Genomic DNA, 19,957 nt, shown 5'->3' with positions numbered 1-19,957 from the left:
TGGGTGTGCATTGCCCCTGCTCTGGGTGTGCATTGCTGTGGGTGTGGGTGTGCATTGCCCCTGCTGTGGGTGTGCATTGCTGTGGCTGTGGGTGTGCATTGCCCCTGCTGTGGGTGTGCATTGTCCCTGCTGTGGGTGTGCATTGCCCCTGCTGTGGGTGTGCATTGCTGTGGCTGTGGGTGTGCATTGTCCCTGCTGTGGGTGTGCATTGCTCCTGCTGTGGGTGTGCATTGCCCCTGCTGTGGGTGTGCATTGCCCCTGCTGTGGGTGTGCATTGCTGTGGGTGTGGGTGTGCATTGCCCCTGCTGTGGGTGTGCATTGCTGTGGGTGTGCATTGCTGTGGGTGTGCATTGCCCCTGCTGTGGGTGTGCATTGCTGTGGGTGTGCATTGTCCCTGCTATGGGTGTGCATTGCTCCTGGCTGTGTCTGGAAAACGTGGGCATGGCAGAGGGTGTGGAAATGTCTGGAGGTGTGCTACTTCCCTGATGGGTACTAATTAAAAGTACATTATGAACAGTTCTGTTTATTGGTGCAGAGTCCTAAAGTTTTGCACTGTTAAGGCCGATTTTAAACATTTATTATGCCTGCCAGCATTAGCTGACAGCAGGGCTGGGATCACTGCAGCTCATTCAGTTGTTGCTTTTACCAATTCCATTTAAAAGAATGTCTTAATTTTTCCATCTGTGACCCTCCCCTCCATTTTCCCCTTCCCCCCACTTTGTTTCCCTTTGTGTGTGGTTCCTATATTTATGGTGGTCCTCTCTGGCAAACTAACAATGATCAGGTGAACAATCCCAGGGAGCAATTTGTCTACCCCTGCCATCCTTCCACACACCAAGGAAATCCAAGATCATCTAAGCTTTTCCCAGGTGTTTCTGCTTTTCCTCTTTTTGAAGTAGAAATACTGCATTACTTTCATCCCTGTTATGAGTTTGTTGATGTCAGAAGTAACATCAGATGTGATTTTGCCCGGTGCTTTCCCAGGATATCCATAGGGAATATTGTTCATACATGCAAAAGCAGGTCACACACATACTAAACCCAACTGAAATTGAGTCAGGTCTTCAAAACAAACTTCCTCCACACTCAAAGTAAAACACGGAACTATCTTGAATCATTAACACTACCAAATGACACCTTCTCTTCCAATAAACTCATACTGACAATTTCAGACACTTTTCCCCTTTTGTTCCAAGTCAAGGAGTTGTTTGTTGTTTCCAGGATCGTCCTTCATTACAAGAATGCAGGACAGTAGCAATTTCCCCTGGAAGCTCATAAAAATCCTTATTGAGTATATTCCAGTAAATTATTCTGAGGAATAAAAAGCAAATTAGGGCACCCACCTTCCATATTTCTCAGACTTTTTATGTGTATTATGGATCTTGAGATGATTAAATGCCACTGAGTAAGCAAGTAGACTTTCACTGTGAAAAACCCCAAACTTTGTTTAAAATAAATTATCTTTGACCTCAGCATCCAGTTATAAAGGGAGGATTACCAAAGACACCAGTGTTTCTGTGAAGATGGTGTTCATGAGACACATCCAGCGTATCCAACACCTTCCCTCCTGTGGCAGTGACCGTGCCAGCCCCAGTTTTCCTGAGAATTCCAGCCCTCCGAGTGATTGCGGCGAGTCCTGGCCCTTTGCCACTCAGCCCGGGATATTCTTGGCAGCAGTGATAAGGGCACTTGTTCCAAATAAGGAGAAATCTAGAAACTGGTTTGTCTCCAAGCAAATCCACCAAAGCTCACGGGGCCGGACACAGGCGGGGGAAAAAACACCCACAAAAAACCCAAATGAAGCAAAAGTGAACTTCTGACTGTCTGTCTCGCCAGCACCAGCCAAATCTCATTAAAGAGCCACAATGATGAAATACATTGACAGTAAGTGCAACAGACTTGATGAAAGACCTTAAAATGTTCATGCTAATCCAAAGTTTCATTTTCACGTTCCACACAAGCTTTCCAAACAAGAACAGTGCCAGAAAGCATGGAAGAACAATCTTAACTTTTACCTTTCTAAAAAAATTAAAAAAAAAACCCTCAAGCACCAAATCCCGTTTTCCATTTTTTTTTCTCAGCACCTGCATATTTTGCTGGACAGGTGAAAAGAAAAGGCTTTCCTCAGTTTGCTCAGTTTGCTTGTGAGACAAACCTGTGTTGGAGCTATGAGCTCCTTCAGAGTCTGGAGGAACAACGTGGAGCAGCTGGTGCCTGATTTACACCATGGAGGAACCACCTCAGTAACTCCACAGTTACTCCCCATGTACCAGGGAGGCACCCCTGTGCACAGACTGAATAACTCAGCACTTTGTAAACAAAAGAAAAACCCCAAGAAAGCTCCAGTCCCAGTTCTACTCCAAATCCATTATTTAGTCTGACTGCCCTCGCTCTATTTCCTCCACTTTGATCAACTAATGACCAAGAAAAGCAATTACCAGCATAAGGAAAATATATTCTTGGTATCTTTGAACTGCTGTGGCAAGAGTAAATGCATTCCTTTTGTGAGAACAGAGGAAATATTTCTTTAGTGGCTAAGATGAGAAACGAGGGGGAAACAAGTAGGAGGAGGTAGGGGAGAGATTATTATTTTATTAACTAATTAGATCAGCATTGAAAGAAAATGAGCCTGCAAATCTCTGCATTATTGATTGTGCAGATATGGCTGCAATGTACAGCAGAGATGATGAAACATTGGGAGGTGCATTTGGAAATGTCTTGTCCTGCCTGGTACACCAACCTACAAAATAACTGAGTTATTGTCATGGGGGGAGGGATAAATACATCACTGACAGGTTTGGGAAAATGGTGTGTGCAGGTAACAACTGCTCTTGAAGCCTGTTCTTCAAAGTCTTCCAGTGCCAGCACATGAGAGAGAACAAATCCCTCTGCCATTTCTCTGGTTTTTGTGTATTTCCATGAACATCTCCACTGCCACTGTTCCAGTCAGCTATAGCACCACCAAACACACCAGAATAAACCCAAGCAGCTCTGCAATAACAATGGGCCCAAAACTGACTGAACCACTCCAGCACCAGCTGTGGCTGGGCCAGACAGCACCAGAGCAGTGCCCCTGCCCTGCCTCAGATTGTTCCCTGGGGGGAGATGATGCTGAAGGACATAAGCTGAAAATCCCAATACCCTCTCAAAAACGAACACATGGGAGCAAATATTGAACATTAAACTCTACATTTCTACAAAAACACTCCAAGAAAGAACAAAACATAATGCCTTAAAAAAATAAAAACAAAGAGTGGAATTTGTGGAAATACAAATCATCCTTTATTAATGATTTCCCAGGGCACTCATTCAACAACACACCCTGGAATCCCAAAGGTACAGAGCAGTTGCCTTCCAAACCTGCAAGGCTGCAGTTTAAAGCCATGGTGTACTTTAGAATAATATCATTGCTCAAGATCTGGCAGCTCAGAGGCTCAGCAGGGCAGTGAACTCCTCATGCTGGTGCAGGCTCTCAGGCATAAAGAAGGGTGGATGTTTCTCTTTCTGAGCTGTGCTCTTTTAAAGGAGAGAGAAGTGATGAAACAAAGATCTCCTGGCAGTGGGGTAAAAGCAAGAGAACCCACAGAAAGCAGCTGCAGAAAGGACAGGATGCAAATGGAATTCCTGAGAAAAAGAGGTGGAGATTGTTAGGGGTTAGAGGTACCAAAGTTACCAAATAAACTGAGAACTCCTGGATTTCCAAGGGTGGGGAGGCTGGGAAGTGAGGATGGTGAGAGCTTTCAGAGTCCTGAGAAGGTCACACTTCATGGAAAACCAACTCTGCACTACCTGCCAAGGGACTTGGACTACCCAGGTGAGGTGCAGATGATAATGCTCAACACACCCATGGCAGAGCTGTGAACACCCACAGCCTCCCTCTCCACCCAAGCCAGTAAAAACAGGGAAAACCTCCTGAAGTCCAACCACCAACACCCAAGCTGCTCCAACACCCCCTCCACGCAGGGGTCAAGGCTGGCTGAAGGCTGGGGAGCCTCACATTGCATTCTGGCAGCTCTTACCCTGCCTCTTGGCTTTGGTGTCCTCCCACACTGGAGGCCTGGCCTTCACCCTCCTCTGAGCACTTCATTTCCTAGTGCAAACATATGTTTTTGAAAGAAAATTCAGGTACTTACATGGAGTAATCACGTTTTTAAATGGCCTTCATCATTATTTATGTCAGCAGCTTCCAGATGTGATTCAGGCAATGATAGCAGCACATGTCATTTGTGTGTCTGTTCCTGTCCCCAGGGGAAAATTAAGTTATGATTAAAGCTGTGCCTTCACCCAGCCCATCCACTTCAATGGAGCTCTGCATCAACAGCTGCTTGGAGCCTGTGGAAAACTCTTTCTCAAGAATATTAAGTCTTTTCTTCAGCAAGCATTATTTTCGAGGTGATTGAGGTTGGGGTTTTTGCTGTTTGTTTGTAGAGCTCCTGCAGTTAGCAGGAGGTGCTGGTGGCACCCAGCTCAGCCCAGCACAGCTGCAGGTTTGTGGCACCTGAGAACAAACTCAGCCTCAGCCCTCAGCCACCAGCACCACCTCTGGTGTCTGCTGTGGGAAATCCTTGGGAGAAGGGAACCAACCCCAGTGGGATTTGTTCAGCCTCCACGTTCCATGGTTCACTCAGACTCCAGCAATGGCGCTGTTCCACCTCAGGTGTCCTTCATCAAAGATTATCAGTTTTCCATACTGAAAGTATTCCACATACATTTTCCTCCTGGCAATCAGTGCTGGGGAGGATCTATCCCCTTCTATGGTGCATCTGGCTGCAACCAGTAACTCTGCAATCAGAGTCAGCCAAAATCCCTCCCTGGAGCGGAGCCCAGTGCAGTCTGTGCTGCTGTCAGGGGCCCTCATTGACAGAGAGAAAGGCATCTCCTCCCTCCCATTCCCTCAGGGCATTCATGTCTCCTTTTGGGATGCATTTTCCTTACATTGGATCAACTGGTGTTGCTAATATGTTCCACAACTCCTTTCTAGTAATGGTGGCACAGAGGAGAGTTTAGTGCTTTGCACACTGGACTATTATTCCTAAATAAAATTAGATTTTACATCTGTCCCCCTCCACCCTTCCCCAGAAAGGACAGCATTCCACACTTGTTCTATTGGGAGAAGCTCTGACTCCTTCAGATGGCCTTTCCATAATCAGTGTTTCTCTTCAGAAACTCAGCACTTCCTCGGGAGGTTGAGTGCTCGAGTTACAGACTATTAGCAATGAACCAAATCTCATGAACCTTGCACAGAACTAATTTAATTTCCCTTCTCAACATTCTGGGCTCACTAACCAGACTCTGGGTCACCTGTAAGCACAAGGCACCTCACCTGAGACCAATTCTTCACCCAGAGTGAGCCTGGGTTTATGTCCCATGGGGCAGTGAGATCAGAGACCCTTCTGCTGCAGCCTAGCCCCAGCATCACCAGTTCAGCCCCTCCATCCCACCACCACGGCACCATCCCATGTTCCAAACGTCCTGCTGTGCATTTATGCACTGAACACAATCCTTGGCTGCCACACAAGAACTCACTGATGTACAAAGGCTCTCGTCCCACCCCTCCGGTCACAGCGTGTAGGGCAGGCACCACAATGGCATCCTCTTCCTCTCCAGCCCTTGCTAAAAAGGGAAAATTCACTGCAGATGTTGTCATTTTTAACCCCAAACTAACAGGAGCCTCAGCTTATAGGAAGAGAACGTGCAAGAGAAAAAACTGTGCTTTAAAAGACAAAAGGCTCGAGTTTGTGACTTCAGCTTCACATCATTGAAACCAGATATAATTAAATCCTGCTTTTCAGTAGCCACTTCAAAATGAGTGTCTCTGTAATGCAGAGAACACTGGAAGTGTGAAGACACTTTTTATTTGACCTCAAAATCTATTTTTACTCCACAATCCTAATTCTCCACAGCTGGAACTTTCTCTTCCCCTGGCATGGGTGGGAGCAAAAGAAAGACAAAGGCAAAAAAAGGCAAATGAATGGGAAAATCATCTCCCTAGGTGTGAGGCAGGTCTGCAGAAGGACACAGAGGAACACAAAAGGACAATGTGTGCGTGCCCCCCATGGCCAGGGTCTACCAAAGGTGTGCCAGGGGCTGCCCAATGGAACAGGGGTGGAGAGGGGTCAGCCCTGCCCTCACTCTCCAAGATGCCCTCAGCTGACAAAGGCACTGGGACCTTTGCACAAGAGGCTCTCATGCTCTGAAGTTGAGGAGATATTGCAAAATGGCCCTTATTACAACTTTTTGCTATAAAATCTGTCTGAAATTTATTCCTCTCCTGAATCTGATTGAATTTATATACGTGACTGAATAGCTGGTATAGAGAAATAACAGAGAATGAAAGTCTGTTTGGGATATCTTGGAAGAAATGTAAAACTTTGGGCCCACTAACAGGTCCCTCCCCTGCTCTGGTCCCCCAGTGTGAGGAGAAGGAGCGAGGCCCAGGCTGAGCCATCCAAGGCCTTTCCCTGCCCCAGGCTCACACAGGAATGCTGGCACAGGCTGCCAGCACCTGCAGTGACCCACAGACATGTATTTACACACAAAGACATTGTAAAGCACTTCCTCCCTGCTCCAGAAAGGGAACAATTTAAAATACGAGGTAAAAACATCTCTCTCACCCATGTTCTGCTATTTCAACTCTGTTATGTACATTCCAGTCCAAATAAAACCTGATGCTTCTTTCTGGAATAGACCCACTCGAATTTCCAGCAAACACACAGAGGAACATTTCTTCTTCTTTCCAACAGCTCATTTGATCTTGCTCAGTCTCTGGGATCACTGGATCTCCCAAGGAATACAACAGCAGAGTGCAGAGAGGTCAGATTTTATCGAGGCAGGAGCAAGTAAAGCTGAGCAGAGCAGAGCAGGCCTTGCTCAGGCAGGTCACAGCAAGGCCATTTCCATCCTGGGGAACACACCAATAATCTGAGTTTTCACACATATAGAACAGATGCCCCAAGTCAGCTGTAATTCTCTATGAGGTTTGCAGCTGTTGTCTTCCTCACGAGTTTATCAGCTTGCACAGCTCTTGTGTAGCTGCTCTTAATTCACCTCAACCAGGCAAGGGGTGGGGGGGCCACAAAAGAGCAAAGGGAATAAATGAAACCTACTCAAAAGAAAAGAAAAAGAAATACAGCCCAGGCCTGAAGTCTTTCCACTGAGACCTCCTGTGCACATAGACACACAGACAGGTTACCCAGCCAAATAAAGGGAAAGAGCATTCCTGGAGATGGGGACTGGGCCTTTGGGAGCTGGACCAGTTGAAGGAGACCAAAATCCCAGTTCAAGGCCATTTACACCACGTGAAAGCACATCCCCCTGCGGGTGGGGCTGAGGCTGCTCAAGCTCAGCCACAGGACTGCCCCAGGGCAGAGCTAAGGGTGCAGTGCTGGCTGCTCCTGCTCCCCCTTGAACTGACAGGGAGAACTCTTTGGGTTGGAAAAAGGTTAAACCCTCCTCTGGTTCATCTGGAAGCAGAAGAATGTGAAGTTATCTCCTGAAATCCTTCCCCTTGTTTTGACCAGCTGCACTGAGCAACCCTTTCTAACATTTCTCAACTACAGATGAAGACACCCTTCTTCCTAGCAGAGCATTTTCCTTCTAATAGTATGCAGAGCCTTCCCTAAAACTTTCTTCATCAATTACCTGTCTAGAAAATGAAGAGCTGGTGCTAAGAACTGCCAGATCCTTAATATGATTGACTGTGGCTGGTTTTAGTCAGCAAAAGGTGTCCCAGTAACAAATGTCTTGTCCATTTGTTCTCTGACAAGAAGCACAGTCGAGGCCTGCGTATCATTTGTGCTCAATCAAATCCTAATGCTGATGGAAAACTCTGGGTTTTGGTGACTCCTGACGTGCCCCAGTGGGGCTTGGAGAAATGTGTCACCCCTGAACGTGTGCAGGATGGATCTGGAAGGCCTGGAGCTGTAAGATAGGAATTAACTAGAATGACAAATTGCACAAGCCTGTGTTTCTCAGCTGGCACTTCCCTGTTACATGCTTACAAAACTGTTGACTATGGAAAACAAAAGATGGATGGAAGATCTTTTACTAAATGGTTTTTGTAGGAAAAAACAAAGAGAAGTTTGATGTAGGCAAGCTCACAGATAGGCCTTGTTTTACAGCTGGGGAACGTAAATAAATTTTCCCTGCTAATGGGATTTTATGGTCTCAGATACAGAAAGATTTGCCCTTTATTTTAAGAACGTCTAAATTAAAGGAGTGACTCAAAGTAGTAGAGACTGGCCTGGGGATACAGTGAATACCTCTCACCATATAGGTGATGCTTACAAGACTTTTAGATACAATTTTTACAATATAATAAAATTGTTGAATATGGCATAAAAACGTGTTAGATTCAATTTCTCCATTTCTTTTTGTGTACACATCAATCAAAGTAAGATCGACTGTGGAAAAGAACAGGATTTTGTTTTGTCAAGAAAGGCTGGATCCTTGAGGTCCCATCCAACCTGGGATTCTAGGATTATTAAACTGAAGAGAAATAAACATCCATATCTTGTAGCTATGTTTTTCCTTTAAAACATTTTGCAGAATAATTACAGCTGAAACAAAGGAAGCTCAGAAAATTCAGAAAATTGCAACACTGGAGCTTTTTGGGGAAGGGAAAAAAAAAAAAAACCAGCCAAAAAGAAGTTCTGATATTCATTTCTAACTTCTAATAAATACTTCAATTATATTATGCTTTGCCAGATCTGGCCTCTAACTTTGGACTTCATCCAGTTCCCTGAAGAACCAAAGGAAATCGAGCTCAAAACTTTGGTTGTGCTCTTTTCTAAATGGCAAAATACAACCCACCAATTTCACTGGCATTCCATTTGGCAACACCACTGGAGCCATTTTCCTGAAGCAGAGAAGCAAATCCCTTTTTTGTCTATTTAAAACTGCAAGTTATTGCTCAGGGACATGCCCAAGCTTTTAAACAAGGAGCAGTAATTATTATTTCATTATTTCCATTTGGACATTCCTTTAAGAATGACAAAGCTTCACATCTGCACTTACATATTATAGAGTGAGGAACAGAGGAACACCAACACTTTCAAAGACAACTACTAAAAATGGCAATGTGAGCTTTTACCTTAAAGTGTAACATTCTGGCAAGGCCTTGGTCTTGCAAATATTCAGCACATGAGCATTCCTACTAAAGCAAGATTCATCCATAGGCTTTTTCACTGGTGGAGTTTCCTTTTATTTATATATATTTTAAGGCAACATATTATGAAAGTTGGAAGGAGGAAAATAACCTGGGAGCAGGAGGTGGGGTCCCCATCAGTGTCCATGGATGGCCTTGGACTCAGCACCTCAGCAGAGACACCCCAGTGAGGCCACTGGCCCAACCAAATCAGAACTTTGTCAAGAAAGATAAATCATTCCATGTTTTTTTTTCCCAGTACTCCCACATGAACACCTTCCCTCTCTAGTGCAATACCCTGCAGAAGTGACTACACCTAAAAATAATTGCTAAGAAAAGGTTCCAGCATTTATTACAAGGTCTGTACTGCCTTTCTAACCCTTCCTTTGTTTGCTGGCAGACGATGATGTACAGAATTGCATAGGAAAACAGAACATAAAAAGATAAAAATTAACTTAATTTACACAACCAATAAGAAAGTTTAAAGCAACGAAAGAAAAATAATATAAAGGCTAGATACATGAAATGCCAGTTCAACGGTATTAAGCTTTGGTAGAACAGTTAAAGAGCATAGCACCAATAAAATCCAACGTCAGCGCAGGCTTCAGTAGGCATGAGCTGTGATGAAAATGTAGATTTTGGCAAGAAAAGTGGTGTAGGTTCCCTGGCGCCAGAGTTTCATTTCCACATCCAGCAGGAAGTCTTTGGGCTCCTTGACCTGGCGCTGCAGGTAGACGATGCCGGTGTAGGCGTTGAGGCGGCGGGTGCTGAAGAAGCCCTCCTCATTGCCGCGGGTGATGGTGAGCGCGATGCTGTCCCCGGCGTAGGCAGGCGAGGGCCCGATGCGGAAGATGTGCGCAGGCACCACGATGTTGGTCTGGAAGTTGAGCTGGTAGTAGGTGATGCGCACCGGCGTGTTCTGGCACTCCAGGTAGTTGAAGCAGTTGATGCGCTCACACCTCCTGGGGAGAGAGGAGAGAGGCACCTTCAGCGGCCAGGGAACAGCAGGGAAAAACATGAAAACCTGGGGGCATTGCCAAGGATCGGACTGACCGATGCCTTGATGTTGTGGTGTGATGTATTTGCCTGTCTCAGTCATCCCGGTTCTTTCCCCAGGTGTGCCAATCACCTCTCCCTTCCCCTCCTTTGGCTCCTGCTGAGTGCTGTCCATCAATCTTGGCATTCCAGCAAGGGCTTTGTGTGATTGGCAAAGTTCAAAAGATGCCTCTCAGCCCTGGGGACATCGGGCCATCCATCCAGGTGTCATTTGTCCCCTGACACTCCCCCCGTTACCTTGTTGGTGGGATCCCTACCCCTTCCCTGCCCCTCTCCCCAGGGTTAAAAGACACAGCAACCACAGCGGTTCTCTGTTCTGTTGGAGCAGTTGCTGGATTCAGAGGCCCATGTGCCAGGAATAAAGCTCTGGATCGAAACCCTCCAGCAGAACCCGACTCCTTTTCCTTCCCCTCGCCTTGAAGTCTCTCTGCCAGAGGTAAACCTGAGCTCCTGCAAGCCTGGACTTGTCCCAAGCACCAGCTGCAGCATCCAGCCAGCCAAAGGTGTCTGTGAGGTGAAACCACCACACACCCAGCTTAGCCAAAGGTGTCTCTGAGGTGAAACCACCACACACCCAGCTTAGCCAAAGGTGTCTCTGAGGTGAAACCACCACAGCTGCCACCTCTGGTCAAGCAGCAAGGGCCAGAGGAGCCCAGGCACGTTCCATCTGGCAATATTGGGATTTAATTTCAATACCTTAGGATTTCAGCTTTTATATTTTTCATGCATTTGTAATCCTGCAATTCTTTAGTGTATAACTCCAAACTCCATACAGAGTGTCAGCTGCAGCTTTCCCATTTTGGGCAGACACAACAATTCCTCTCTGGGCCTGGCAGTCAAGGACACCTCACTGCCTCAGGCCCCCAGAGATGGAAACAAAAGTGAGTTTGGGGGGAGCAAACTTGGGGTAAATGACTTCATTACCTGAAGCTGTAATTGGAAGATTAACCCCCAATATGCAAATGGACCAAACTTATAAAAAAAGTATAAAAACCTCTGACTACACATTTTGGGTGTAGCCCCCGGGGGGGGTTTTCTACCCTAAATGTACTTGAAGGCCCTTCAATAAATATAACAGCTTTTTATTCTCTTAATTTTGTCTGGCCTCTGTTTTTAGGTAGTCCCATCAGGACAAACGGCATTCCCAAACCTCAGTGTGTGATCAGCAGCTGCTTGTTCTGCCCTGCCAGTGCCCAGGACACCTCTGGGTGTGTAGCTGAGAGCAGCACAGCCCGAGGCACAGATCACAGCCTGGGGAGAGCGAGGGGAAGCTCCACAGGAACAGCCAGAGCCAGGCTGCACGGCACAGAGCCGGGACAGGGAGCCAGGGGCTCATCATCAGCAGGGCTGGGGCACTGCTCCAAGAAAATAACAATGAGACCCCTTGAAAAGGTACCTAAAACACCTTGGGAAACAAACTCCTCAACTGGCAAAGCTGCTCAGTTCTGTAAGGCAGGAAAAGTATGTTTTAAGCCATAAGCAACTAAATATGGGTTCCCAAAGCACTGGCAGCCACCGAGGCAGGAAATGGGCAGGGAGATTTTGGGGGTTCTGAGCCCCAGCTGCTGAGGAGCTGGGGATGTGCCATTCCCAGAATCCTGTGGCCTGGCAAGCTCAGTATCCTGCTCCCTTTCAGCACTCCCTGAGGAACTGCAATGTGAGTACTAAGCAGGGAGCCCCAAACCCACTGTCAAAGTGGAGCACTGAGCAGCCTGGCTGCTCCTGCTCTGATACAAACAGCACAGAAGATCATACTTTAAAACATAATTATAAACAGAGACATTTTAGAGCTGCAAGGAGAGCTGCAGGCTCTGGTTTCTGTTGTTCCAGCAGCTGGAGGGCAAACAGGGGCTCTAGGGCTTGAGAGAATGAAGGATAACCAGACACAAATTCTGCATAGGGAAGGTTTATGAGCTCCAGGTACCAAAGCAGCTTCTCAGAGCACCCACACCCACCCACAAACTAAGCACCACACAGCAGCAGAGGCACTGGGCTGGCTCTGGTGCTGCCCCAAGGCCATACTCACATGTCAGACACCTTCCTGTAGTTGGAAGGGCACTCGAAGGACAGGCAGCGGAAGCTGCCCTGGATGTTGTAGCAAGTCTCTGCAGCTGAACAGTTGTGGCTTCCTATTGCACACTCATCAATATCTAAGAAGAAACACAAGAAAAAGAGGTTCTAAGTTCAAAAGTAAGAATTAGTTCCTAGTATTTTTCAGGAATAAACAAGCCCCACCAGGATATAATTGAGCCATGCTAAAAGACAACAGGACCTTCTCACTGACTTTTTGAGACTGGAGAAAGCTGGGCTGTGCCAGAAGAATGCATCTTTGCATGAAGGTAGCTCTGGATTAAAGCAGAGCAACTAAAATAAATCTGGAGTTAAAGCAAGCAAAGGCAAAGTGGTCACTGCTGTCCTAGAGGATCCAGGAGATGTGGAACATGGGAACTCAGAACAACCCTTCAGAACAAGGCACAGAGTTTGGAAAACCTAAATACAAATATCTCCCCATAATGAGATGTAATTACAGAAGACATAATAAAGAGCACTTAAAAGCTCATAGACACCAAAGAATAATGTGGCTACCTAAATAACACATAGCCACAAGCCCAAGCCATGGGCCTGATAATGCTGAAAGCCAGATGCAGAGACAAGGATCCAGCCTGAGCAGGAAGCATTGGCAGAGCCCTGGCAGTCACACTGTGTACTCCCAAATGTCTAGACAATGCACAGAGGCTTTAAAATGAAATAAATTCCAACAGACAAGGCATGTGGACTGCGTAGGGCCCTGCAGCTCTGTCGATTCTCACAGAGCAAAGACTCTTAGAGGGAAATCACAGCCTTCCACTCCTTCCATTCCCCTGGGATGAGAACTGATCTCACATACTGAACCGGCTGGTTTAAAAGTCTTGCAAAGAAAAGTATACAATAGGAAATAGGAGGGAATCAAAGTCAAGTAAATCCCTTGCTGGTTCTCAGCAGTGCCCGTAGGTGAAAAGAAAATTTCTTCCATATTGCAATCATTGTCATGAAAGCACTCCCTGTACCACTTTGGCTGCGCTGCAAAACGCCACAGGCAGTTTCTGCAAAAAAGATCCATATGCTGAGCCACTACTCCATGAGATACAACTCATCTTTTGAAAATAGGCTACAAGGAACATTCCACCAGTAACTCTTCAGAACTGGTCAGATGATGAGCAACTGGAGCCAGATCTTTAGCTGGGAGGAACCAACATTATCTCCCTGCACAGAGGAGCCAACAACAGAGCGAATACCAACCCAGCCTTCCTTTGACCACATTTTCAGACACACCTCAGTATCTGCCCAAACTTGTATCTACAGTCCTGCAGAGCTCCAAAAAGGGGATATATCCAGGGGAGCTGCAGTTTTCTAAAGGTGAACTTTATGTAAGAATTTAAGTGCATATGGATATTATCGCAATCATACTTAAAAACACATTTGAAAATATTTTAAAACATTTCTAAAGGATTTTAATTGTCATTTCATCTGCTTCACTGCTCCACAGTCAGGATTAAGTGTGCTCATGCTGCTCAGGATTTACACAGAGAAAATTCACTGCCATTAGCACTCAGAATTCAAGCACAGGAGATACATAACCAAATTCTCATTACATGAAGGGTTCCTGAAAGAGCCAGGGCAGGAAATGCCTGGCAGTTGGTGTAAGGACTGCAGGAATGTGCAGAGGACTAAAGGTAATCATATCCTCCATCAGGTTACACAGGCAGTGCATCGTTTGGAAGGGGGGTTCAGCTCAGAACCACACAGCTGCACACCAGATGAAAACCACCCGACTCCCAGGAGACATCTCCACAATTCTGAGGAAAAGGGGTGTGTGAGGGGAGGGTACTTGTCATTTCACTAACATTTATTAATGCCAGCACGATTAAGCTTAGGTGACACTGCTGGATGGCCAAGTTTCAATTACAGCACCAACATTTAATCTCCCAGTTTTCTGGAGGAGAAAACTGTAACTCATAAAACAGCCACAGATTTCTACATCTGGCACCTCTAATACCCCTGATCATTGAGTGCTGTTCCAAGGTGCACACACAGCTCGTGTGAGTCATCAAGTGCCTCAGTTTGAGGGATGAAGTGGGCTCCTGGGGAATTCATTGAAGCAATTAGCTCACACTGACACCTGAGTTGCCACAGCACTTTCTTCTAGCACAGGAAAACTGACTTTGCAGATACCAATATTTGGCAACTTTGTCGAAGACTGACTTTGGAACAGTGACTGATACAAAGCACGGAGGTTTGCCTGAGCAGCTGTAATGGCTGAGCTCAGTGCAAGGGGGTGAGTGGCCCACTGCTCAGGGCTGTTACCTCTGCAGGTCCTGCCATTGGCTGCCATGGTGTAGCCCTGCTCAGGACAGGCGCACTGGTAGCTGCCGGGGACGTTGACGCAGCGGAAGGTGCAGAGGATGCCGGCGCTCTGGGCACACTCGTCAATGTCTGTGCAAAGAACACAGTCACAGGCCAGCACACAAAACAAACAAACCAAACCAAAAACAAAACACAGATCTGCAAAGGCAGGCTGCAGGACACCAGGAAACTCTCACCTGACACATTTATAATATATTGCTAAACGTGAGCACAACCATGGAGGTCTGGCATTTCTTTGGTGCTTTCTGAAATGCTGAACACCAGCCTGCTCCCAGAAATACTGGCTGCAAGCAGTACACACTCATGGGAAGGAATAATGAGGGTGGGGCATGTCTGAGTTTGAAGCACTGTCTCTCTCTCTGGTGCCTCTGTAACTGAGAGAATCATAGAATCACAGACTGGTTTAGGCTGGAAGGGAGCTTAAAGCTCATTCCACCCCCTGCCATGGGCAGGGACACCTTCCACAAGACCAGGCTGGGCCTGGCTTTGAACGCTCAGGGATGGGAAATCTCTCTGGTCAACCTGTGCCAGGGCCTCACTCCCCTTTCAGCAATGAATTTTTCACCAGGCTTCCCTGTGCTAGGAAGGATGTTGGCTTCATCATTCCTTAAACAGAGACTCTCCAGCATGTCAGTGCTGGTAACTTCAACTAAAGAGGTAAAACCCTTCCTCTCCATTCTGATCACTCTGCTCCTCATTCACTATGAGCAGCAGTCAGAGCAAACCTTCACTCAGCAGTGCACATGTTCATTGATGCAATACAGGAATATCTTCCCACCTGATTTCTTCAGTCAGCTCTGGCCCCATGAAACCCTTACAACAACCTCCCTGGCTGTGCAGTCCCACAGCTGTGCTCCACCCACTGAACTGCACTGTGCAGTAGCTGAGTGACCTTTGGCAGCCTCTGTGGCAGCTGTACCTCACAACCATCCTCAGGCATCATCTGCAGCATCAGGGGCTGCTGAGGGTCAGAGAGTTCTTCCTGCTACAAGGAATAAACACACGCCCCTGACCTGGTGAGGCAGCACCTTACCTTTACAGGAATGCCCATCTTCAGCCAGCTGGAAGCCTTGCCTGCAGTAGCACTGGTAGGAGCCATAAACATTGGCACACTCCTGGCTGCAGGGACTGTTATCACATTCATTCACATCTGCATCCAAAAACAAACACACAGAGATGGTCACAGTGCTTCAGAACAGTGTCTTCTACCCTTTCCTGCCCCTGAAAACCTTTACCTTCCAGTCACAGTGACTAAGGAAGGACTAATTTGTCCCTATTTTTTCTGCTCCCTAGGCAGAATGCCAAGAAGCTGGAGCATGTCTGTTGTACCTGAATTTCATTTCTCCATATGCCAATGGAAACACACACACATGCAGACATATGTTTCAGACTTCATAGGTTTCAGTTCACTAAAATATGTAATTGTTCCCTAAAATAATCATGGAGAACTCAAAAATTTTCCATTCAATCCAAAGTCATTTTTTGTAAGTTTTGTCATTACCAAGTTTCATCTTTATCAAAATTTGAATGGTTTCCTGTTTTAACTTTGTTCTGTTCTCCTGTCATCTTAAAGGAAAGCAAAGAGTACATGGGGAAAGAAGAAAGAAAAAGGAGAAACTTGCTGACACTCATCTGACAACTCCAGTGTTTGAGGAATGTTTGAAAGAGCTGGGACTGTTTAGCCTGGAGAAGAGGAGGCTTAGAGGTGACCTTATTGCTCTCTACACCTTCCTGAAGGGAGGCTGTAGTCAGGTGGGGTCGGTCTCTTCCATCAGGCAGCACTGACAGAACTGGAGGACACAGCCTCAAGCTACATCAGGGAAGGTACAAGTTGGATATTAGGAAGAAAATTTTCACCAAAAGAATAAAGTACTGGAATGCTCTTCCCAGGGAGGTGGTAGAATCACCATGTCTGGATGTGTTTAGAAAACGACTGGACATGGCACTTGGTGTTATAGTCTAGCTGAGGTGTTAGGGCATGGGTTGGACTCGATGATCTTAGAGGTCTCTTCCAACCTCATTCTGTGATTCTGTGATTGCAAATCTGAGCACACAAAGGTTACTGCCTTTATATTTCACCTCAAGGCCTCCTCCCAAGTCCCCCAGTTCCCCCAGCAGGTCGTTCCTCACGGAGGAGCGCGGTACCTTCGCAGTGCTTGCCGTCGTAGGAGAGGCGGAAGCCGGAGGAGCAGGAGCAGTGGTAGGAGCCGGGCGTGTTCTCACACGTGTGCTGGCACAGGCGCCCGGGGTAGTTCCAGCACTCGTTTATGTCTGCCAGCAACAAGGAAACCCACAATCAGCTGAGGGACATGAGCAAACGAGGTGCAGGAGGGTATTTATTAAAGTGTCAGAGATTGGTTTGCAGAGCGTGAAGTGCCGCAGCCTCGGGTTGTGTGAGGCTGTGTGACTCTGAGCTCTAATTGCTGCACAGGGGGGACCAAAGACAAAGTGCTGTGTCATGGCTCTTGGGAGGACAGTGATGGAACCTTCAGACAGACAAACTCCCAGAGCAGCAGGAGCATAACCCACAGGAAAGGACTCTGCACATGGCTTAAGTGACAACCTGCAGTTAAGGCAAGCCAAGGGCGCCTGGTCCCAAATCCCAGCTGGGAGGGACAGAGCCCTGGATGTGCTGCACAGCCCAGCTCTGGAGGTGATGCCACCCTCTTCTGAGGCACTGCACAGCACAACTCAGACTGCAGTGGTGCTGAGCATGGCACAACTCAGGCTGCAGTGGTGCTGAGCATGGCACACCTCAGACTGCAGTGGTGCTGAGCACTGCACACCTCAGACTGCAGTTGTGCTGAGCACTGCACAACTCATGCTGCAGTGGTGCTGAGCACTGCACAACTCAGACTGCAATGGTGCTGAGCACTGCACAATCAGACTGCAGTGGTGCTGAGCACTGCACACCTCAGGCTGCACTGCTGCTGAGCACTGCACAATCAGACTGCAATGGTGCTGAGCATGGCACAACTCATGCTGCAGTGGTGCTGAGCACTGCACAATCAGACTGCAATGGTGCTGAGCACGGCACAACTCATGCTGCAGTGGTGCTGAGCACTGCACAATCAGACTGCAATGGTGCTGAACACGGCACAACTCATGCTGCAGTGGTGCTGAGCACTGCACAATCAGACTGCAGTGGTGCTGAGCACGGCACACCTCAGACTGCAGTGGTGCTGAGCACTGCACACCTCATGCTGCAGTGGTGCTGAGCACGGCACAATCAGACTGCAGTGGTGCTGAGCACGGCACACCTCAGACTGCAGTGGTGCTGAGCACTGCACACCTCAGACTGCAGTGGTGCTGAGCACTGCACAATCAGGCTGCAGTGGTGCTGAGCACTGCACAATCAGACTGCAGTGGTGCTGAGCACTGCACAATCAGACTGCAATGGTGCTGAGCACTGCACAATCAGACTGCAGTGGTGCTGAGCACGGCACACCTCAGGCTGCAGTGGTGCCAAGCACTGCACAATCACGCTGCAGTGGTGCTGAGCATGGCACACCTCAGGCTGCAGTGGTGCTGAGCACTGCACACCTCGGACTGCAGTGGTGCTGAGCACTGCACACCTCAGACTGCAGTGGTGCTGAGCACTGCACACCTCGGACTGCAGTGGTGCTGAGCACTGCACACCTCAGGCTGCAGTGGTGCTGAGCACTGCACAACTCGGACTGCAGTGGTGCTGAGCACTGCACAATCAGGCTGCAGTGGCGCTGAGCACGGCACAATCAGACTGCAGTGGTGCTGAGCAGTGCCGTGGGGCCCAGGCTCAGGCAGGGTGAGCTGCCAGCCCCCCCTGCCCCACGTACCGATGCAGCTGCGGCTGAAGGCGTCGTACTGATAGCCCATCCTGCAGTCACAGCGATAGCCCCCGGGCAGGTTGTGGCACAGCTGCCCCTCTCCACACCGGTGCACCCCAGTCTGGCACTCGTCCACATCTGCAGAGCCAGAGAGGGCATCAGCATCAGTACAGTTTGCTTAAAACCAGTGTTTATAAAGAGACACAAAAAGGTCCGTTTAATGGCAGGGTTAGAAACTGGACAGGAGAAATACCACCAGCTCATCCCTCCGTGCTCTTCTCAGAGGCAGTTGAGTCAAACCTGGGAAAAGCAGAGCCTTACCTTCAAAGTGAAAATGGTAACTGGACTTGCAATGGGGTTCTCCCAGTATATTCTGCATTTCAGTGTAAACACACTTTGATTCTGATCAAACCATGACATTTAAACCCCCCATTCTGATGTTCTGCTATTCCATGAGTCACACCAAGCCATTTAAAGCAAAACAAGAACCGGCCAGAAATTCTGCTCATCCCTTCAATTAAAGCAATTGCTATTTTCATCTCCACCTGCCCTCTCAGTCTGCTCCTGCTGTCTACCTTTTGCTCTTTCCCAATGTTGATTTTTTTCTTTTCTCAATCAGCTCCCATTTTCATATTCCCCACGGCCTCTCATCCAAAATCCAACACCAACAAATTAGTTGCTTCTCCACTCACACACATCATTTCCAATCTCATTGAAACATCCTTGGAGGAAGATGAGAGTTTTCAATACAGGCTGATTTACAAGACTTGCAACATGACTAAATAGCTCATCAGCATCTAACAAATCCCTCTTACCATCTGTGACAAGAAGCATCAAAAAGTCTGATTAACCCTCAGAACTGTGTTTTTCTTCAAGTATTCCAAGCTTTGCCACTTCCTAAGCCAACATATCCTGATTTTTTCCTATTGTTCACATCTTCAACTACTTTTACAACCCAAATCCCTGTTCATGTAATTGTGGAACCTCGTCCAACTGGGACTCCTGCTCCAGACGCATTTGCAAAGGGCTTTGGCCACAAGCCAGGGCAGGCAGGGCACTGAGGGGAGGGGCACCTGACCAGGCCACAGTGGGAAGAGTGGGGTCATGGGAATTAGCAGTATGCTAACAGGACTATCCTGTATTTGGTCAAGTTTCCAGTTCTTGTTTCCAGTTGGCTCCATGCCTAGTTCATGTAAGGTCAGGTTCTGAGCTCACCTTTGTGATTGCACCTGTGTCCCTATACCTGTCTGCATTTGCCCTGCCCAGGGATCTTTGGAATCTTGCCTCTGTAACCTGCACCATGTTTTGTTATTTTGGTTATTACAGTTTGTATCTTCTGGGCTATTCCACTGTTCCCAATTCTCATTTATTAGCGGCTCCTCCCAGCCAAGCTCACAGTGAGCTTCTAAGCCCATCTGCAATAATCATCAGGATGCATCTCTAAGGCTGGAAATTCACCATACTGCCCTATCTGAATTCATAAATTTGAGCATTGAATCATTTCAGAGGGCTCCTGGGCAGTTCTCCATCAAACAACAGCCTTGGA

The 19,957-nt window shown here is 47.4% G+C and overlaps 1 protein-coding gene across 1 annotated transcript in view; it reads right to left on the bottom strand.

Moving 5' to 3' along the window:
• Window positions 1–9,181: 9,181 nt before the first annotated feature.
• FBLN2 (fibulin 2) overlaps window positions 9,182–19,957 on the bottom strand; it is a 70,857-nt gene continuing 60,081 nt past the window's right edge. Inside the window, exons 11-16 of the mRNA XM_036390697.2 lie at window positions 18,421–18,549; window positions 16,751–16,876; window positions 15,639–15,755; window positions 14,546–14,674; window positions 12,228–12,351; window positions 9,182–10,107 (exon numbers count right to left, since the gene is read on the bottom strand). Coding sequence (XP_036246590.1) covers window positions 9,750–10,107; window positions 12,228–12,351; window positions 14,546–14,674; window positions 15,639–15,755; window positions 16,751–16,876; window positions 18,421–18,549 — 983 coding nt within the window. The 3' untranslated portion in view covers window positions 9,182–9,749. The remainder of the gene's footprint in view (window positions 10,108–12,227; window positions 12,352–14,545; window positions 14,675–15,638; window positions 15,756–16,750; window positions 16,877–18,420; window positions 18,550–19,957) is intronic.

Source organism: Molothrus ater, chromosome 11, assembly GCF_012460135.2.
Source record: "Molothrus ater isolate BHLD 08-10-18 breed brown headed cowbird chromosome 11, BPBGC_Mater_1.1, whole genome shotgun sequence".
In the NCBI taxonomy this organism is placed as follows: domain Eukaryota; kingdom Metazoa; phylum Chordata; class Aves; order Passeriformes; family Icteridae; genus Molothrus; species Molothrus ater.
This window is presented reverse-complemented; position numbering and strand designations above follow the sequence as displayed.